The following is a 19,703-nucleotide window of genomic DNA, read 5'->3' on the forward strand; positions in this document are numbered from 1 at the left end:
TGTTTAACCACAGATTGTTGTGGACTTTCCTCAATAAATGTCCTTCTGTTTCATTTCTTCTCATCAGTTTATTCTTTTAATTTATAAGCAAGTTTTCAACTAAAATATGAATTGTCCTTGCTTATTTATCTAGATTCATATGAGTTACTATTGATTTGAATTCATATTAAATTATTCTCCTAAGCATTGGAAATAGTCATAGAATGGCAGTTCCTATGTTTCTATGTAAAAAAAAAAAAATAATTGGGAGGGGGAATCAAGAGCTTAGTTTCTCTTTTACAGCTGCTTCTCAGTCACAGGGTCTTAGAGTGAGTGCCAATTACTATTAGCAAATCAGACATATGTACTTTATTAGCATCCATACAGAAGATCTGAGGATGCTGCTGCCCTAACACAGGCTCTAGCCAAGCAAGGGTTGGAAAAACCAGTGCTCAGAAAAAGTCTTAGGTGGGGTTTGAGTAGTCTGTGGAAAACTGAGCCATATCTCTGCATCCATGTTCTATCCCAGCTCCCCAGAGCAAGCCTCCAAGAGTTAATGCAATGTACCAGCATTAAAATGTTAATTTGGACCTCTGTGCCTGTCCTAGAATTGAATTTTCAGAGAGTTGATTACGTTTCTCTCTGTGGGCTCAAGAAACTGTTAATCTCACATTATCTAATTTATTGAACATATTTCGGACCTTACGACTTTTCCATTAGTCATTCCTAAACATACACGGGACAAATGAGTGAGAACACTGCTCAACGGGTGTTACCAACTAGAGGAAGCTCAGCCCCAAATTATAGGACCATGGAAAAATGAATGCAAGGACCCTGGCCCTCTGAATCTATACTCTACCAGACAGGGTCTCCCTGTGCTTGAAGTGAATACTGGTGATGATAGACTCCCATGTTAACAGAATGCCAGCATCCATATTTTTTTTTTCTCATGGCTGATGTCTTGATTCCTTGTAACTTTTAAACCTAAAATTGTCTCTGAAACAAACTGTGCTGAAAATATCTTTTAAAAATAAGAAGCACATTTAGATTCTGGTGCGCAGCAAATTCCCTGTGAAGAAAAGTTCCAAATCTGTGACTCTATTTGCATTTCCACAAAAACAGAGAATCTGTGTGCCTAATATGTGACAAATAACAGTGTTAGAAGCCAGCATTTTAAGACTCTAATTATGCATAGGTTCTCATTCTTGCTAGTGTGTTTACAACGGGAAGGCATATAAAACAACAAAGCTGATATTTTATTTTATTTTTAAGTCTGATATTTTAATGCATGTAAACTCCACATAAAAGGATTAAAGTATTTTAAAGATAAAAGGTGCTAAGGTGCCACTGTACTCCAAAAGGCAGGTTCTAAGATGTAGATGACTATGCAAAATATCAAGACGCATCTAATGATCAACTCCTGAGATGGGAGAGAAGGTACCAGTAATGGGAGATATGGGAGGTGAGAGAAGCTGAGCAATGATGCAGGCTTAACCAAGGCCTGACCCAGAACTCTTCCGTGAGCTTAGTGGAGAGGGCAAACCAAATCCTTAGTCAAATGGCAGAAAATTATTTTCCTATGTATGAATTTTGTTATGCAGCCAGGTAGACAAATTTAGGATTATGGCTAAACCAGGCCACCAACTCCCTTCCCAAATGCAAATGTGAGTCCAGTGTGCTTAAGTGAGCCAGCAGATGACCCAGGTGGTGACAAGACCTCTGAGTCCCAAGTCTAAGAATTCTAGGACCAGGGGTGTCACAGCTGTGTGACACACTAGGTCTAGGCAGGTAGATGTCAGCTTTCAAAATGATGACTTCCTCCTGTTCCTCCCGGGCAGGTGTGTCCCAGAATGAGTGTTCTTTCTGTGAAGAAGGAGATGATGAAGTTGCATGATAGGTGATATTCCTCCCTGACATTTGAATGAAAAGGACAAATGACCCTAAATTGTTTACCTGACCGAAGTAATACAAAGAGGGGGTTTTAAAGGCACCAATCTGCCTGCAAATAAACTGTCTCAGGAATGCTGCTCAGGGCTGAAGTGAGTCCTAAGTAAAGCATGCAACAAGGATAGTAAGAGTAAGTTTAGGCTTGTTGCACAGCTGGGATCCTATACGGAGCAGTGGGTCCTCTTCCTCTTCCACTAGAGGGCTTAGACACTTATAGAGGACACAAATTAGATGACCTCTCTTTGCCTTCAAACAGCCTTTGTTGGATAGATTTGTCTGTTGAGATCTGAACATGCTTAACACTGAACTTACCTAGTACAAAAGAAGTAATAGAATTACAGAATTTTCAGACCCAGAAGGGGCCTTTGAGAGCGCAGTTTGTTTCCCTCCTAATTCCAAAGCAGAAGGAAGAGGTCTAACTGGAATTAGGGTGCTTTCTGCACAGCATGTTCCTAGGGAGCAACACTCAGGCAGGGTCTGCTCAAATCAGCATCCCGGCCTCAACACTTCCCTTCATCAGTTGGCATGTTGTTGGCTCTCAGATAAAATACATTTGGGAATAAATTAATTCACCAAATCTGTGTGCTTGGCTTTGGCAATCTTTTGTTAGCTTGAGGTCTTGCAAGACTGTTGTGTTTAAGAGGCTTAAATTAAGACTCTTTCATGGAATACGTAGAGAGAAAAAGTTAGATGCTTTATAGCTTAAAAATTACACATAGACACATAGATCTCTGCTGCTTGTTTTTTTTTTTTTTTTTTGTTTTGTTTTTTTTTTTTTTAAGGGCATATCATGGAAGAACATAGCACTCTACACATGTCATGTTTTTGTTTTAGGTAGGAGAAATGATCACAGGAGGTCAACGAACACCCACGTCTGTGAAAACCACCTCGACTAGTAGCAGGGAACAAACAAACCCCAGGTATGATGTTTGCGCCTCTCTTTATCTATATCACATTGCTATTTTCATTATTATGTGCTGTCCAGGATGCAGTTTTCAGGGTGGTGTAAGCATTTAATGCTTGAAAATGCTTCAGACCATTCATGTTCCTGTTTGTTTCAACTCCCTAGACTCTGGCTTTCAAGGCTGTTGATCTCAAAACTTCAATCTGTGTCCATGCAGGTGCCAACTGCTTATGTAAACATTAGTAAGGCCAACACTATCAACCATGACTGCTGACATTTGCTGAACATTTGCTTTGTACCCACTTTAATCTATTCAAGCCCCACTTCCAAGGGGGATTTGAATGTAGCCTGTTGAAACAGTTCATAACATGGTTCTTGTTACATCCATGCATGACTCCCTTGTCACCCAAGCTTCTGGGTTCTCTAGATAAAACCCTCTATTACTGCCCTCTTTGTAGTGTCCTAAGACACTGAGGTCATCTTTAGGCCTCTATCTAAATTCATTTTCCAGCAGAACCTGCCTTCTCTCAAAGGAAAACTCACCCATTTTCAGTATTCTACAGTATTAGAAACTTCTCTTCCAATGTCCTGTCCCTGCCTCCTGGAAAGCTTCAGGGAAAAGCCAATCTCCTCTAAAGACTCCAGCATGAAAGGTACTTTATCCAAAGCTTTCCTGGTTCCCAGGCTCTGGAGTTAGACCTCAGTTCCTTGAGCTATCCTACTTCTCATGAATTCCAGACTCTTAACATCCAGATGGTAAAATCTATTTTGGACCGAGGCAAACTTATCTCTGTGCTCCAAATGTATATGCTGAATTACATCATAAAAAAATACCTCCACAAGAGTTGTGTCTGTGCTTTGCATCATAAAACCTCAGCTATTTGTATAGTCAAAGACAACTGTGGAGGTTTTGTAGTGATTTTTAAATATTGGATTTGCTTGAACAACAGATATGGAATTGAGATTCTACTGAAAACTGATTGTGTTTTTAACCTTGGAAAACCATTCATAATTCCCAACGTGGTGGTTTTTTACTACAGATAACAGATTCTAGGGTACCATGTCTTATGTGAATATTAGTTATAATCAACCCTAACATCCTCAAGCCATGTAAACAGTCTGAACTAATTGGGAAGCAACCGTGGGATAGGAAGACAAATCACTTTGGTTTGGAGGTGTTTATCAGACCCAGAAAAACTATCATTACCATGATTTGTTGGCAGTTGGAGATGTCTTAGCAAAGTACTTCTACAAAGTGTTTCCCATTTTCATTGTGGAGTAAGCTCATTTCACAAGCCCACATCCAGGGCTTAAGTGTAGATTGTTTCTGGAGCCTTCCTCACTGACAAACGTCAGTGTAAGCCTCAACTCTTCTTTGTGTACATTGTTTCTGACTGGACTCCCCTAACAACAGTGGACAGAATCTCTACGAACAAGTGGTGTTCACCAACCCCAGCTGGGATGCTGAAGTGTAAGTTGAAATAAAGACTGCAGGTGTAGGCTGAGGAGAACTGAGTCCTCAGAGGCCTCCATTCTGCCTTCCCCAGGATTCAACCCCTGCCTGTGGACACCAGTGTGTATTCCTTTATAGCTTTTGCAGAGTCCCAGCTGAGGAGTTCTTCTAATGCCTCTATTAACTAAACAGCTGTCAATTGCAGGTGCACATGGGGATTGAGATTGACCAGGTTGTTGACCTTTAGAGAAGAGGGACACCAATGCAGCAATAGTCTGGGAGAGCTGGAGGAGACCTCTACTTTCTCCTAACTGGAGCAGTCTGCTACTCAAGCTGTATAGACAGAGCAGGTCAGGGAGAGAAGGGGTTGGATTTATCCATCATGGCTAGACGGAAACACCTGGTGAACATGTGTTGCTCTTCACACTGTGATGCAGAGGAAATTGCACAGGTTCCTCGAAGGTGGAGGTATTTATGAGTGCAGGTGCTGAGACCCTCAACAAAACAAGTTTTCACTATCAAAATAGCACTGCACAAAAAAGCTTCTCTCACTGAGATGCAAAGTTGAATTCATCCAAGATCATAAAACAAATACAAGGTCAGTCAATCCAGATCCATTACTATTGCCTTCCTGCTCTATCTACTAGTAAACATAAGACATTTACAATGGTTGTATGGTTGATGCTTTCTTTGCCTTATTCTAGGACTCTTATTCTACCCTCGTGTTCTAGGGCTTTATAATCTTGCCTTTTGTATATAGGCATGCTCTATCAGCAATTGAGTTTTGTTTAAAGTATGTTTTCCAGTCTCAATGTCTCAAAAAGTTGGCCATCAAGGCCCCTGTGTCACATGTATCTGAATATGCAGGTCTAGATTCTATTTCCGGACTGTACCTGTTCCATTTCCTTAACTTGCATCGCTGTAAAATGAGTTTTTATAATTCTTAGCCAAAGTCTTCTTTTCTTCTTGAAGAACAGTTTGGCTGTTCTTGTCTCTTTGTATACCTACATTAATTTTAAAATCAACTTTTTTGATTTCACATGCAAATCATATCAGTCCATTTGTCATTGCTACATTGAAAAAACCAGAAGCAGGCTAACTATAAACAGATGAGCCTTATGTAGCTCACAGTTTTGGAAGTTCAAAGCCTTGTAAAGGCATCTCAGTTGTGCAACTTTGTATCTGAGGCACATGTGTAAGGAAAAATCGCATCACCAATCAAGTGGCTAGACAAGTTCAGACTCTACTTATTTGACCTCAGAAGGATTAAGTCCAAAGAGGAGTCCAGCATCCCTGCATTCCTTTTTAAAGTCTGAATGTGGGATGACCTCAGAAATTGTCAGCAGGCCCCAGCACAAGAAACTTAAGGGTTGAAACTATGGCACATGCTTATTCTCTCAGTATCCTGTCTTTGTATGTATTACACTACAATATTAAATAAGGAAAGTTAATGATCTCTAGCTAAAATGTCTCTTCAGATCCAATGTGATCTGTAGCTGATGGTACTTTGGAGTTAGAGGCTGTGGAACTTTCAGGAGATATGACCTAATTGGCAGAGGTATGTCTCGAGGGGTAATGTCTGTCACCAACTCTGTCATCCTCTGATTTCTCTTCTGTCCTGATATGAGCATCCTCTGTCACATATCCTGTGACCATGACCTAGCCTTCATCATCATGTATTCTTAATCATGGTAGGGTGAAACTGTGAACAAATATAAACCTTTGTCACTTTAAGTTGTTTCTATCAGGTATTTAGTTCATAGCATTACTACAGAAATTTGTACCAGGAAGGGGTTTGTTATAACAAAACCTGGCTATGTGGATCCATGGCTTTTGAATCAAGTCTATGGGTGAAATTTGGAGGAGTTTGGAAACATAGGCTTGAAAAGCCCTGGATTATGGATTATGTTTGGGATTAGAAATACCAGAATGCACTAGAAATGAGCACAATGAAGAATACGTTTATAAGGCTTTAGGTGGAACAAGAATTGTACTGGAAATTGGGCTAGAGGACTAATTATATATACATTAACTTTTCTAATTGATGTGACAAAATGTCTGACAAAAGCAACTTAAGGAACAATGGATTTAATTTTATTCAAAGTTCCAGGGCACAGGCCATCATGGCAGGGACGTGGCCGTAGCAGGAGCTTGAAGAAGCCACCGGTCCAATTGCATCCAAAGTCAGGAAGCAGAGGGAAAGGAATGCTTGTTTTCAGGTCATGAGTCAGTGGCACCAGCTAAAGGGTGGGCCTTCCTATCTCATTTAACCTACCTAATTAGAGTCCCTTACAGACATGCCCAGAGACATCCCTCCATGGTAATTCTAAATACCATATTCACAAGTCAAATAATTTGTCTACTGACCATTATTCATGTTACATTTGGATAAAGATTTTTTTTTTAAATTTGTCTTATTCTGAAACTTCCAGTAAGTCTGAATTCAAAGATAATAGGATGCCAAGTTGACAAACAGCCAGGCTCCTGCTATTCAGGCTCTGCTTCCCAATGCATAGCAATTTGATCTGCTTGTGATCACAACCAGTGGATCCTGACAGGGTAAGCAAAGCGGGATGGCGAGGAGCTAGGAGACCTCAGGCAGCATTGAGCATGTTGAGAACAGACTCTCTGGAGGCAGCTCCAGTGAGACAGCTCATTTTAATGGGGGAACAAAGGCTCTTTGAATGTCTGTAGGATGAGTAGGGGCAATTGGAATGTATGCATATTATTGAGTGGGGCCAGGGTGCTGGGGATACCTTATTTGCAAAAGGAGGAATTTCCGGTGATCTTGAACATGACCTTATAAGAGGAAAGGCTACCAGGCAATGTGACTTCCTCCAGTAGGGCAAAGGTGGGGGAACAGGGCTATGTGCCCCAGGACATACAAGCCTGGCAATTTCAGGACAAGATTTCCAGAGTTTGAACATGCCTCAACTTACTCTTGTTCCAGGCCTGCTCCCCACTCCATCCCATGATTCTCTGTCTCCACATAGACCAAAGGAATATAGTTACAGATGAGGCTGTAGTTTGGCTAAATGTGATATTGTTTGTGTTGTTCTGAATCTGTTGACATGTAGAAGGAGAGATTTGGGGAGCTGTGGAAGCTTCTACCAAGTTTACAGAGAAGTCTGTGATGGCTATGCAGTGTGTTAGCACATTTCATACAGGAAGTCCTTAAATGATCTAAGTATAAAGCTAAGATAGTAAAATCTAAATTACCATGACCATGGGGACCATCAAAGGAGGCCATGTGTTTAGAGCTGTGCAGTCCCTTGGGATTCACATGATTCATGCCAATCAAGATTTAATTCTTGGCCAGGCAGTGGTAGCTCATTGAATGCCTTTAATCCCAGCACTTGGGAGGCAGAGGCAGGTGGATTTCTGAGTTCGAGGCCAGCCTGATCAACAGAGTGAGTTCCAGGACAGCCAGGGCTATACAGAGAAACCCTGACTTGAAAAATCAAAAATCAAACAAACAAACTAAAGATTTAACTCTTGTTCTTCTGTTGGGTTTCAGTCTGTGGGAAGCCACATGTGCCGTTGCAGAGTGGCAGTTGGCTACTGCTGGCCACCACGCATACATAGGCAGTAAAGCTTTTTTTGCCAAGATGAGGTTTTGAGAATTAACCAATCAGATGAGAGACAAGTTAACCAATCAGATGAGAGACAAGTTAACCAATCAGATGAGAGACAAGTTAACCAATCAGATGTAGGCATGCAAATGAGGTCATAAGAATAACCCAAGCACAACCAATCCGGGTGTGAGACACGCCTCTCCTAGGCCTATATAAGCAGCACCAGTTCTGGGCTTGGGGTCTCTTCACCCCTGCAATCAAGCTCTCCCAATAAACGTGTGCAGAAGGATCCTGTTGCAGCGTCGTTCTTGCTGGCGAGATCAGTCTTTCTTTGGTCCCACATCCTCTCTTTTGGGATGGAACCTTTGCTCTGGGCTATTGTATAGTAAAAATATCTAATGCTGTTTTATATCTTACAGGGGCTCACAACTAAGATATCTCCTTGAGTATCAGTAGAGAGTAAGCATGAACTTAGGTTTGTGGGTATTACTGAAGCTGTTAAAACTTTTGTGATTGAATCTGGCCCCTTTCACATCTGGACTATCACTGAGCTACATCTGCAGTTCTCCTTTTTACTTTTAGTGTGTGTCTCCTTAAGACTTACTTAAGGATTGTACTGCTAATCCTTGAACACATGTTTTCCTCTACACAGACCCTGTTAAGGTTACAGGCACAAATCACTGTGCCTGGCAACTGTGGAGAATCTTGAAGTTTGACTAAATGCAAATTGCTTTTTGACATGACCATGGGCTTTTGGGAGGCCAAGTGTGAAATGATATGGTTAGATTTTGTAATGTCTCCTACAGGTTCATATTGTTTAAAGAGTTATTTTATTTTGTGTGTATGAGTGCTTTTCCTGGAAGAATATAAGTGCATTGCTTGTATACAAGTGGTCAGCAGAAATCAGATGGCGAGCCCTCTAGAACTGGAATTGAGGACAGTTGTAAGCTATCACATCATATCTGGAAACTGAACATAAGTCCTCTGCAAAAGCAGCAAGTGCTATAACTGGAGAGTCACCATCTCTCAAGTCCCCGGGTTTACATTTCCAATTCTTGCTCCTCAGTGGGAGGCTGTACAACTTTAGAGAGTGGTGGGTTGAGCTGGAAGAAGCAGGTCACTAGGGGAGGCCTTTGGAGGTTATGCCTAGCTTCTAGTTTATATTTCATTCTCTCTGCTTTCTGGCCCTCCTGATACCAGCGTGCGTCTGCCATGTGCTCTTAACCACCAGTAACTGAGCTTTTCTGTCAGTTTTTCTTATTTTAAAAAATTGGGTCATCGCTATGTGAAGTAACTAATACAGCAAGTGAAGTCAAGCATCTTTATCTTACTGCTCACCTCAAAGGGAAGTTTGTGTCTTATTACGAAGTTCAAGGCAGTTTAAATATAGTAGTGGTTGTATAATACAGACTTTCATATTCTAATAGCTGATTGCTTCTTGTTTTGTTTCTGGTTTTATTTCTGCTTTTACTGATCCTCTTGTTTTAGTGCAAAATACTCTTTTTACTTGAGTGCTTGTATATTGCCCGTGTGTGTGTGTGTGTGTATGCATGCATGTATGTGGTGTAGTTATATGTGCATTTGGCAGATGGAGGTTTGTATCTGGTATGTTCATCATTTTTACTCCATTTGATTTTATTTGTTTGTTTGTTTACTTATTTTTATTTTGAGATAGAGTCTTTCACAGAACCTAGAACTTGATGATTTGGGTTGTGTTTTAGTTAGGGTTTTAATACTGTGAACAGACACCATGACCAAGGCAAGTCTTATAAAAAACAACATTTAATTAGGGCTGGCTTATAGGTTCAGAGGTTCAGTCCATTATCATCAAGGTGAGATCATGGCATCATCCAGGCAGGCATGGATAGGAGGAGTTCAGAGTTCTATGTCTTCATTCAAGGGCTGCTAGTGGAAGACTGACTTTTAGCCACCTAGTGTGAGGGTCTTAAGCCCACCCACCTATTACAACCAGGTCACACTTATTCCAACAAGGCCACACCTCCAGATGGTGCCACTCACTGGTCCAAGAATATACAAACCATCACAGGTTGATTGACTGGCCAGCAGGACCCAGGGATCATCCCATCTCTGCCTCCACAGCCCTGAGATTACAAGTGCATGATGCCAGGCTTGTTTTCATGGATTTTGGCTTATAGAACTCAAGTCCTCATGCTTGTGAGACAAGCACTCTAGTGACTGAGCCATCTTCCCTGCCCCAAGATCTTATTTTGTATTGTGAGCTGCTCCATGCCAGACAATTCACTGGTGTCCTCAACCAATTCCATTTTTCCTCTTTTCTTGCATGCAATTGTCAAGAATAACTGAGAAAACATTGAAGATGCAGTAAATACATTGTGATAAGAGGAAGCTGAGTGTACTAGATCAGGACCTGTTTCAGTTTCTCTACAAACATTATGTCATTCAATGCTTAGGCTGATTGGGTTGTGTTCCCTGGGTTATAAAGTCCAAGAAAACAGCTTTCTGGGGTACTTTAACAATGGTACAAACTGAGCTGACACATATGTAACCTTTTCTAATCCTGGGCAGCTTCATAAAATCTGTAGGGCCACCTCCCAGTGAATTCTAGAGTTACTTTTTCCCCCCCTCTATAAGAAGTGAGTTAGAGGCCAGCCTGGTCTACAGAGTGAGTTCCAGGACAGCCAGGGCTACACAGAGAAAACCTGTCTCAAAATAAAAAAAGTAAATCTCTCTCTCTTCTCTCTCTCTTCTCTCTCTCTCTCTCTCTCCCTCTCTCCCTCTCTCCCTCTCCCTCTCCCTCTCCCTCTCTCTCTCTCTCTCTCTCTCTCTCTCTCTCTCTCTCTCTCTCTCTCTCTCTCTCTGTGTGTGTGTGTGTGTGTGCGCAGTCTCACTGGACTTAGGCAAGATGTTAAGCAATACATAGCCAATCTGCCTTATATTCTTTTGCCTTCTCAGAGGCCAGAGAGGTGCTTGTCCTGGGGGGCTTCATGCATGCTTCAGGACAGGTGGCTCAGAACAGGCCATTATGTGCTGTCTGTCTCCTAAATTCCAGACAGAGGTTTTAAAAACACAAGGTGTTGTAAGTTTGACAGCTTATGATAAACATTTCAGCCCTCCTGGGCCACACTGAAGCAGTTTCCCTTAGCATGAATAATTTGTCTCAGTGAAGAGAATAATTGTCTGTAGATGATGGTAAAGCTTTCCTCAGAAATCCTTAATGTCTCCTTTGTGATTCACCTATAGGGCCTTCCAAAGGCTCCAAGCAGTATCCTTATCTGACACTGACACACTAAGTACCATTGGATGTGCTCAATCATATGGCCCAAGTGGTAGAGTAGCTTGCATCATAGCCTGGACTTGTTGATGAGCTTACCCCTATTGCAGACCCCATACAAAGCCATCAATTTCTGAGCTACTTGGTATATGGGCTGGAGTAACACACCCAAGAATGTGTTTTCCCAAGAATCCAACAGGCCCACATTGCTCTTCTTTCTTGGTGGTGGGAGTGGCCAGGTGCAATAACTTATCTTTCACCTTAGAAGAACATATCTGTATGTGCTACACCAATGTACTCCTAAAAATTACACTAAGGTAGAAAGCCCTTAAAATTTGGTTGGATTAACTATCTTCTGATGTGCATATGTGCTACCAACAAGTTCAAGTGTGGCCTTCCAATTACTTGGTATAATCAGCATGTCATCAATATAGTGGACCAGTTTGCGATTTTGTAGAAGAGAGCAATGATCAAGATCCCTTTCACTGTAGCAATGAGAGGATGAGAGGAACCTGCCTTGAAGTCAGCAGAAGAGTGTTTAAAAGTGTGGTTTTGTGTGTGTGTGTGTGTGTATAAAATAGAATTTTATTTATCTGTTTGGAGCTATGAAATTATGACACTTGTAGGAAAATGCATGAAAATGGAGATCATAGTGTTAAGAGAAATTATCCAGGGTAAGATAAATATTACATGCACTGTGTATGTTACATGAAAGTAGATAAACTAATGTTATGTAACATTAAGCAGAAGGAAAGACTATTTAGAGAGTGCAGGAGAATCAACCAGAAAGGAGATGAAGGAGGGGTAAAATAAGAGCATAGTATAATGATATATGTATATATATATATATGTATATATTATATATATATGTATGTATATATATATGTATATATATGTATATATATATATATATATATATATATATATATATATATATGTCACAGTGGAACACATTACTTTACTTTGTGTTCTAACTACAAAGCGTAATTTCACAATGCATCAGTGCCCTTTCCTCCATAACTCCCACTGTCCAGCCATTTGCTCTTTACTCCTTGGTACTGCAGCAGCATGAAAGGTGCCAGCACCAGAGATCTTGCCAAGTAGCCTGGGGCACAGCAGTTGAGTGTTCATTATCTGTGCCTTCTTCCTTAGATTGTGGGCACAAGTCATGTTTTATCTTTAAGTTTAAGAGTACTAACCATAGCACAAAGTGCCTGAAAGAAGTGTAGTGATGATCACACTGAACTAAATGACCTATTCTCACCTTTGGAGTAATGTCCTTGAACTCTGCCCTCTTTTCCACATGGTTCTCCAGTAGAAATGTCTGAGTGCTTTGTCTCTTTCACATCTATGAGATAATTTGGCCTGGAGAGTACTTGGTGTATGCTGTCACTAATTCAGCTTTAAAGATAGGTTGTGGGTATAACCAGGGATGACTAAAAAAAAAAAAAAAAAATAAAGGGAGATGACTAATTCTGATCTGAAGGTCTTTTTGATGGAGTCTTTAGAAGCAAAGTCTGAGGATAAAAAGCTGCTGACTGGCCTTCTTCTCTCTGAGTGACAGTATATGCATTGCTAATGTTATACACTTGGACTTCTTCTCCAGCCTTGATTGTTTATCTCTGAGGCTTTGACTGACATCTCCTGTCCGGCTGCTTCAGAAGGTGGCAGCAGTGGCGGTCATCTGAGGACTTAAAGGGAGTATCAAAGGCTTGCATTGGGAGGCAGTGGCTAGCATCTCCATGAGGAACCCAGGCTCATGGATTTTAAGAATATAGAACTCAGAACAATTGTACTCATTGTTAATATTTATTACAGAAAAAAAAAAAAAACCACAAAGCAGCATCAGCCAAAAGGAAGTCTGAAGATAGCTAGGGGCAAGCTTTTTTTAAAAAAAACAATTTTTTTCATTAGATATTTTCTTCATTTACATGTCAAATGCTATCCCCAAAGTCCCCTATACCCTACCCCCACCCTGCTCCCCAACCCACCCACTCCAAATTCCTGGCCCTGGCATTCCCCTGTACTGGGGCATATAATCTTCACAAGAGCATGTTTTCTTATTACCAGTTGGAAAATCTTTTGGATATATGCCCAAGAGAGGTATTGCTGGATCCTCCAGTAGTACTATGTCCAATTTTCTGAGGAACTGCTACACTGATTTCCAGAGTGATTGTACAAGCTTGCAATCCCACCAACAATGGAGGAGTGTTCCTCTTTCTCCATATCCTTGCCAGCATCTGCTGTCACATGAATGTTTGATCTTAGCCATTCTGACTGGTGTGAGGTGGAATCTCAGGGTTGTTTTGATTTGCATTTACATGATAATTAAGGATGTTGAACATTTTTTCAGGTGCTTTTCAGCCATTCAGTATTCCTCAGTTGAGAATTCTTTGTTTAGCTCTGTGCCCCATTTTTAATGGGGTTATTTGATTTTCTGAAGTCCAGCTTCTTGATTTCTTTGTATATATTAGATATTAGTCCCCTATCTGATTTAGGATTGGTAAAGATCCTTTCCCAATCGGTTGGTGGCCTTTTTGTCTTATTGACAGCATCTTTTGCCTTAACAGAAGCTTTGAAATTTTATGAGGTCCCATTTGTTGATTCTGGATCTTACAGCACAAGCCATTGCTGTTCTATTCAGGGACATTTCCCCTGTGCCCATATCTTCAGGGCTTTTCCCCACTTTCTCCTCAATAAGTTTCAGTGTCTCTGGTTTTATGTGGAGTTCCTTGATCCACTTAGACTTGACCTTAGTACAAGGAGATAGGAATGGATCAATTCGAATTCTTTTACATGATAACCACCAGTTGTGACAGTACCATTTGTTGAAAATGCTGTCTTTTCCCCACTGGATGGTTTTAGCTCTCTTGTCAAAGATCAAGTGAACATAGGTGTGTGGGTTCATTTCTGGGTCTTCAGTTCTATTCCATTGGTCTACCTGTATGTTGCTGTACTACTACCATGCAGTTTTTATCACAATTACTCTGTATTACAGCTTTAGGTCAGGCATGGTGATTCCACCAGTGGTTCTTTTATCACTGAGAAGGGTTTTTGCTATCCTAGGTTTTTTGTTATTCCAGATGAATTTGGAAATTGCCCTTTCTAACTTGGTGAAGAGTTGAGTTGAAATTTTGATGGGGATTGCATTGACTCTGTAAATTGCTTTTGGCAAGATAGACATTTTTACTATATTGATCCTGCCAATCCATGAGCATGGGAGATCTTTCCATCTTCTGAGATCTTCTTTTATTTCTTTCTTTAGAGACTTGCAATTCTTGTCATACAGATCTTTGACTTCCTTAGGTAGAGTCACACCAAAGTATTTTATATTATTTGTGATTATTGTGAAGGGTGTTGTTTCCCTAATTTCTTTCTCAGCCTGTTTATCCTTTGTGTAGAGAAAGGCCACTGATTTGTTTGAGTTAATTTTATATCCAGCAACTGTACTGAAGCTGTTTATCAGATTTAGGAGTTTTCTGGTGGAATTTTTAGGGTCACTTATATATAGTATCATATCATCTGCAAAAAGTGATGTTTTGACTTTTTTCTTTCCAATTTGTATCCCCTTGACCTCCTTTTGTTGTCTAATTGATCTGGCTAGGACTTCAAGTACTATATTGAATAGGTAGGGAGAAAGTTGGCAGCCTTGTCTAGTCCCTGATTTTAGTGGGATTGCTTCCAGCTTCTCTCCATTTACTTTGATGTTGGCTACTGGTTTGCTGTATATTGTTTTATTATGTTTAGGTATGGGCCTTGAATTCCTGATCTTTCCAAGACTTTTATCATAAATGGGTGTTCGATTTTTTTTTTTTTTGGTCAAATATTTTCTCAGCATCTAACGAGATGATCATGTGGTTTTTGTCTTTGAGTTTGTTTATATAGTGGATTTCCTTGATGGATTTCCATATATTAAACCATTCCTGCATCCCTGGAATGAAGCCTACTTGACCATGATGGATATTTGTTTTTATGTGTTCTTGGATTCAGTTAGCGAGAATTTTATTGAGTATTTTTGCATCGATATTCATAAGGAAAATTGGCCTGAAGTTTTCTGTCTTTGTTGGGTCTTTATGTGCTTTAGGTATCAGAGTAATTGTGGCTTCATAGAATGAATTGGGTAGAGTATCTTCTGTTTCTATTTTGTGGAAATGTTTGAGAAGAATTGGAGTTAGGTCTTTTTTTGAAGGTCTGAGAGAACTCTGCACTAAACCCTTCTGGTCCTGGGCCTTTTTTTTGTTGGGAAACTATTAATGTCTGCTTCTACTTCTTTAGGGGATATGGGACTGTTTAGGTCATTAATCTGATCTTGATTTAACTTTGGTATCTGGTATCCATTTTATCCATGTTTTCCAGTTTTGTGGAGTATAGCCTTTTGTAGTAGGATCTGATGATGTTTTGGATTTCCTCAGGTTCTGTTGTTATGTCTTCCTTTTCATTTCTGATTTTGTTAATTAGGATGCTGTCCCTGTGCCCTCTAGTGAGTCTGGCTAAAGATTTATCTATCTTGTTGATTTTCTCAAAGAACCAGCTCCTGTTTTGGTTGATTCTTTGAATAGTTCTTTTGGTTTCCACTTGGTTGATTTTAGCCCTGAGTTTGATTATTTCCTGCCCACTACAACTCTTGGGTGAATTTGCTTCCTTTTGTTCTAGAGCTTTTAGGTGTGCTATCAGGCTGTTCCTCTTAGGACCCTTTCTTCTTAGGACTGCTTTCACTGTGTCCCATAAGTTTGGGTATATTGTGGCTTCATTTTCATTAAACTCTAAAAAGTCTTTAATTTCTTTCTTTATTTCTTCCTTGACCAAGGTTTCATTGAGTAGAGTGTTCTTTAGCTTCCATATGAATTTGGGCTTTCTATTATTTATGCTGTTATTGAAGATCAGCCTTAGTCTGTGGTGATCAGATAAGATGTATGGGATAATTTCAATATTTTTGTATCTGTTGAGGCCTGTTTTGTGACCAATTATATGGCCAATTTTGGAGAAGGTGCCATGAGTTACTGAGAAGACGGCATATCCTTTTGTTTTAGGATAAAATATTCTTCAGATATATGTTAAGTACATTTCTTTCATAATTTCTGTCAGTTTCAATGTGTCTCAGTTTAGTTTCTGTTTCCAGGATCTGTCAGGTAAGGTGTTGAAGTTTCCCACTATTTTTTTTGTTTTGTTTTGTTTTGTTTATTTGAGACAGGCTTTCTCTGCATAGCCCTGGATGTCCGGGAATTCACTCTGTAGACCAGGCTGGTCTTGAACTCAGAAATCTGCATGCCTCTGCCTCCAGAGTTCTGGGATTAAAGGTGTGTGCCACCACGCCCAGCTTGAAATCTTTCATTATTTTTGTGTGAGGTACAATATGTGCTTTGAGCTTTACCATAGTTTCTTTAGTGAATATGAATGCCTTTGCATTTGGAGCATAGATATTCAGAATTCAGAGTTCATCTTGGAAGATTTTACCTTTGATGGGTATGAAGTGCCTCTCCTTGTCTTTTTTGATAACTTTGGGTTGGATGTAGATTTTATTCGATATTAGAGTGGCTACTCCAGCTTATTTCTTCTGACCATTTGCTTGGAAATTTGTTTTCCAACCTTTTACCCTGAGGTAGTGTCTGTCTTTTTCCCTGAGGTGGGTTTCCTGTAAGCAGCAAAAAGTTGGGTCCTGTTTATGTAGCCAGTCTGTTAGTCTATGTGTTTTTATTGGGGAATTGAGTCCATTGATATTAAAAGATATTAGGGAAAAGTAATTTCTGCTTCCTGTAATGTTTGTCTGGACACAGGAGGAATCACTGGGGGAGAGTTAGAAATGTGTAGGTCACTGGTCTGGAGTCTAGATGCAAAGGATAAAAATTGCTGTTAAAGGAGCACAGGAATGTGTGTCATGCACAGAGTTCATCGAAACACTGGGAGTTTTTGATAGTGGAGTTTCTCACTGGTCCTCTGCAGTCATACCACCTCGGGGAGTATTGGGCATGGGCAGTAGGAGCAAGTACTTGTGCTAGCAGAAGCTGTGGGCTGAGCTTAACTGTGTACCTGAACTTGTCTAAATATCTCCACCATAACAAAGCTCAGGACTTAAACTTGGCTAGAGTTCAGTTGATCCTGGCCTGTGACTCTGCTTGTTAATTCCTAGGTAAGAGAGCTTCTCAAATTCTGCATCTCCTGCTGCCTATATAATAGGAGCACAGCCCTGTTTGCTAGTTTTTCTTCCACGAGTAAAAGTCTTATTTCTAGAATTCATTGTAATTATTGAAACCAAGGACGGTGTTTCTGTACAATCTCTGTGCCATATAGACACCATGCGCTAAGCATTCACTGAATGAATATATGAGTTTACTTTCTTTGAAGCTTAATTTTAAACAATGTAACATTATTTCCTACTTGTCTTTTTCTGTTGTAGAAGAAAGCAGATAGAAAGATTGGAAGTTGACCCCAGCAAGCATTCCTGCCCTGATGTGTCCACCATAGTACAAGAGAAAAGACACAAACCCAAAAGAATGGAATCTCAACCCCGAGATGAACCCAGTGAGGAAGATCCAGACTTTGAGGATAACCCAGAAGTGCCTCCACTAATTTGAAACAGGAGGCTGTGTTGTCATTGACTGTGAACCACAGACTCATGTTGCTTGGTGTTGACAGTGGCTATGTGTCATTCATGGGGTAAACATAGTTCATTATCATTTTTCCTGATGTTATAATGTTTTCCTTGCATTGTAATGTTATTGAGTTTACAATTAAATTGCATACCTTAAATATGCTATAACTTATCACTCATCTATAATTGAACTTTGAGTTTGAAAATGTGAAGTAATTTAATAGAACTACGACATTCAACATTAAGAATAAGTCATTTAGTCTTCACTTATGCAATAGATTGTGCTATATAGAAAAGGTCTTTAGCAAATTGTTCAAACTCAGAAGTTAAACTGTACTCTCAGGTTGAACGAAAATGCCCTGACATGATTTTAAATAGTGTTTTCCATTTTTCTTCTCACGTTTCTACTTTCTCTAGTGGCATGATGTAATGGCAAGAATAAGAACTTTGACATTAGATTTCCTGTATTTGGATTCCTGCTGAGTCACTGAATAAAGACTTTCAGCTGGTCCTTGATTTCCTCAGGGTGGAGTGACTTCATCCACACTATGCTGATAGTAACAATTGCCTCATAGGTTATTCTCAAGGCCAGCCATGCAACTCACCTTACACAATGCCACACTGACAACTCCTTGCTTGCTCACCCCATTACTTTTCTTCTTTCTTTATAAGGTGTGGCCAAACTGGAGACATTTTGTGACTGCTTTGAGATTTCAAAATCCACATGCTCTCTTCAGTTGCTCTTTCTCTGCTTTCTGCTTGCATTTTGAGATTTGAGGTCTTGGTTGTTGCTCCAGCTTTCTGCTGTTATGCCACCCTGTGCTATTATCCCTTTGGAACTGTAAGGCTCATAAACCCTTTCTTCTCTAAGTTGCCTTGGCCATGCTGTTTTATGACAGGAACAGACATAATACAGAGATCAGCTAGTGCTCATAACAACTGAACCATCTCTGTAGCCTCTGCCACAGGTATATCTTAATCTAGTCATTGTGACAATCAGTTTTACAGTCACAAACGATGCAGCGAAAATTAGGTAAGATCTCACAGTTCCAAACCCAGCTCTCAGCACAGATGGATCAGAAGTCACAACTACAAAGTAAGTCAGCAAACCCCAGACAACAAATTATCTGTGCTAGCAATATAGCATAATAGTTCATTCAGTCCTTGAATCAAGTGGCTGTTACACTCATCATAACAAAAACTTGCAAAAGGAAGGGGTTTATTTGGCCTTACACTTCTTGGTCACAGTCCATCACAGGGCAAGAACTCAAGGCCGGAACTGGGAAGCAAGAACAATGGAGGAATGCTATTTTTCACCTCTAGTCTATGGGTCTATGCTTAGCAAGCTTTTTTTTTTTTTTTGCCCAGGACCACCTGGCTAGAAGTGGTGACACATGCAGTTGGTTGAATCTTCTTAAATTTTCTTGATTAATAATCATGAAAGTCCCTCACAGAAATTTTTGAGGGCCAATCTGATCTAGGCACTTCTTAAGTCAAGCTTTCCTCTCAGTGATTCTAGGCTTGTGTCCAGTTGACAAGCAAAGCTAATTAGAATGCTCTGTTTATTGTCAACTTGACACACAAACATACCACTTTAGGCTCTAACTGTTCATTCTCTGCATGTAATATCTCATGTTAATATTCTAATATAAATCACAGTCCAACTTCTTCAATCCTAGTCTTAAAATCCAAATTCTCTCACCTGTGGATTCCTGCAAAATAGAAACTTGCATTTTTTTTTCATTTACAAAATAAAAGAAATGAGGCCTAATAAGTAGGATCAAAGTTAAGTCAAACTCCAACAGTGAAAAATCCAAACTCTTTAGCTCAATATCTGACATCTGGGACTCACTTCTGACCTTCTGTGCTACATAGTGTCTGGGCAGGTCCCTTCTCCACCTCTTATCCGCAGCACACACCACTTGCACTGCAGCTTTAAACTGGCTCCATCACTTCACACCTGACTCTGGTATTAGCAGTCATCCAATGTCTTGTGACCCTCC

General features: G+C 40.1%; 1 protein-coding gene across 3 annotated transcripts in view; it reads left to right on the plus strand.

Moving 5' to 3' along the window:
* Positions 1–18,216, plus strand: part of Dnaaf11 (dynein axonemal assembly factor 11) — a 114,399-nt gene extending 96,183 nt beyond the window's left edge. For all 3 annotated transcript variants that reach the window (XM_021183663.2, XM_085831627.1, XM_085831628.1), the window contains exons 11-12: positions 2,761–2,846; positions 17,506–18,216. In XM_021183663.2, coding sequence (XP_021039322.1) covers positions 2,761–2,846; positions 17,506–17,683 — 264 coding nt within the window. In that variant the 3' untranslated portion in view covers positions 17,684–18,216. The remainder of the gene's footprint in view (positions 1–2,760; positions 2,847–17,505) is intronic.
* The last annotated feature ends 1,487 nt before the right edge of the window (positions 18,217–19,703 follow it).

This window comes from Mus caroli, unplaced genomic scaffold, assembly GCF_978045245.1.
Source record: "Mus caroli unplaced genomic scaffold, Mus_caroli_1 scaffold_16, whole genome shotgun sequence".
Taxonomy (NCBI): domain Eukaryota; kingdom Metazoa; phylum Chordata; class Mammalia; order Rodentia; family Muridae; genus Mus; species Mus caroli.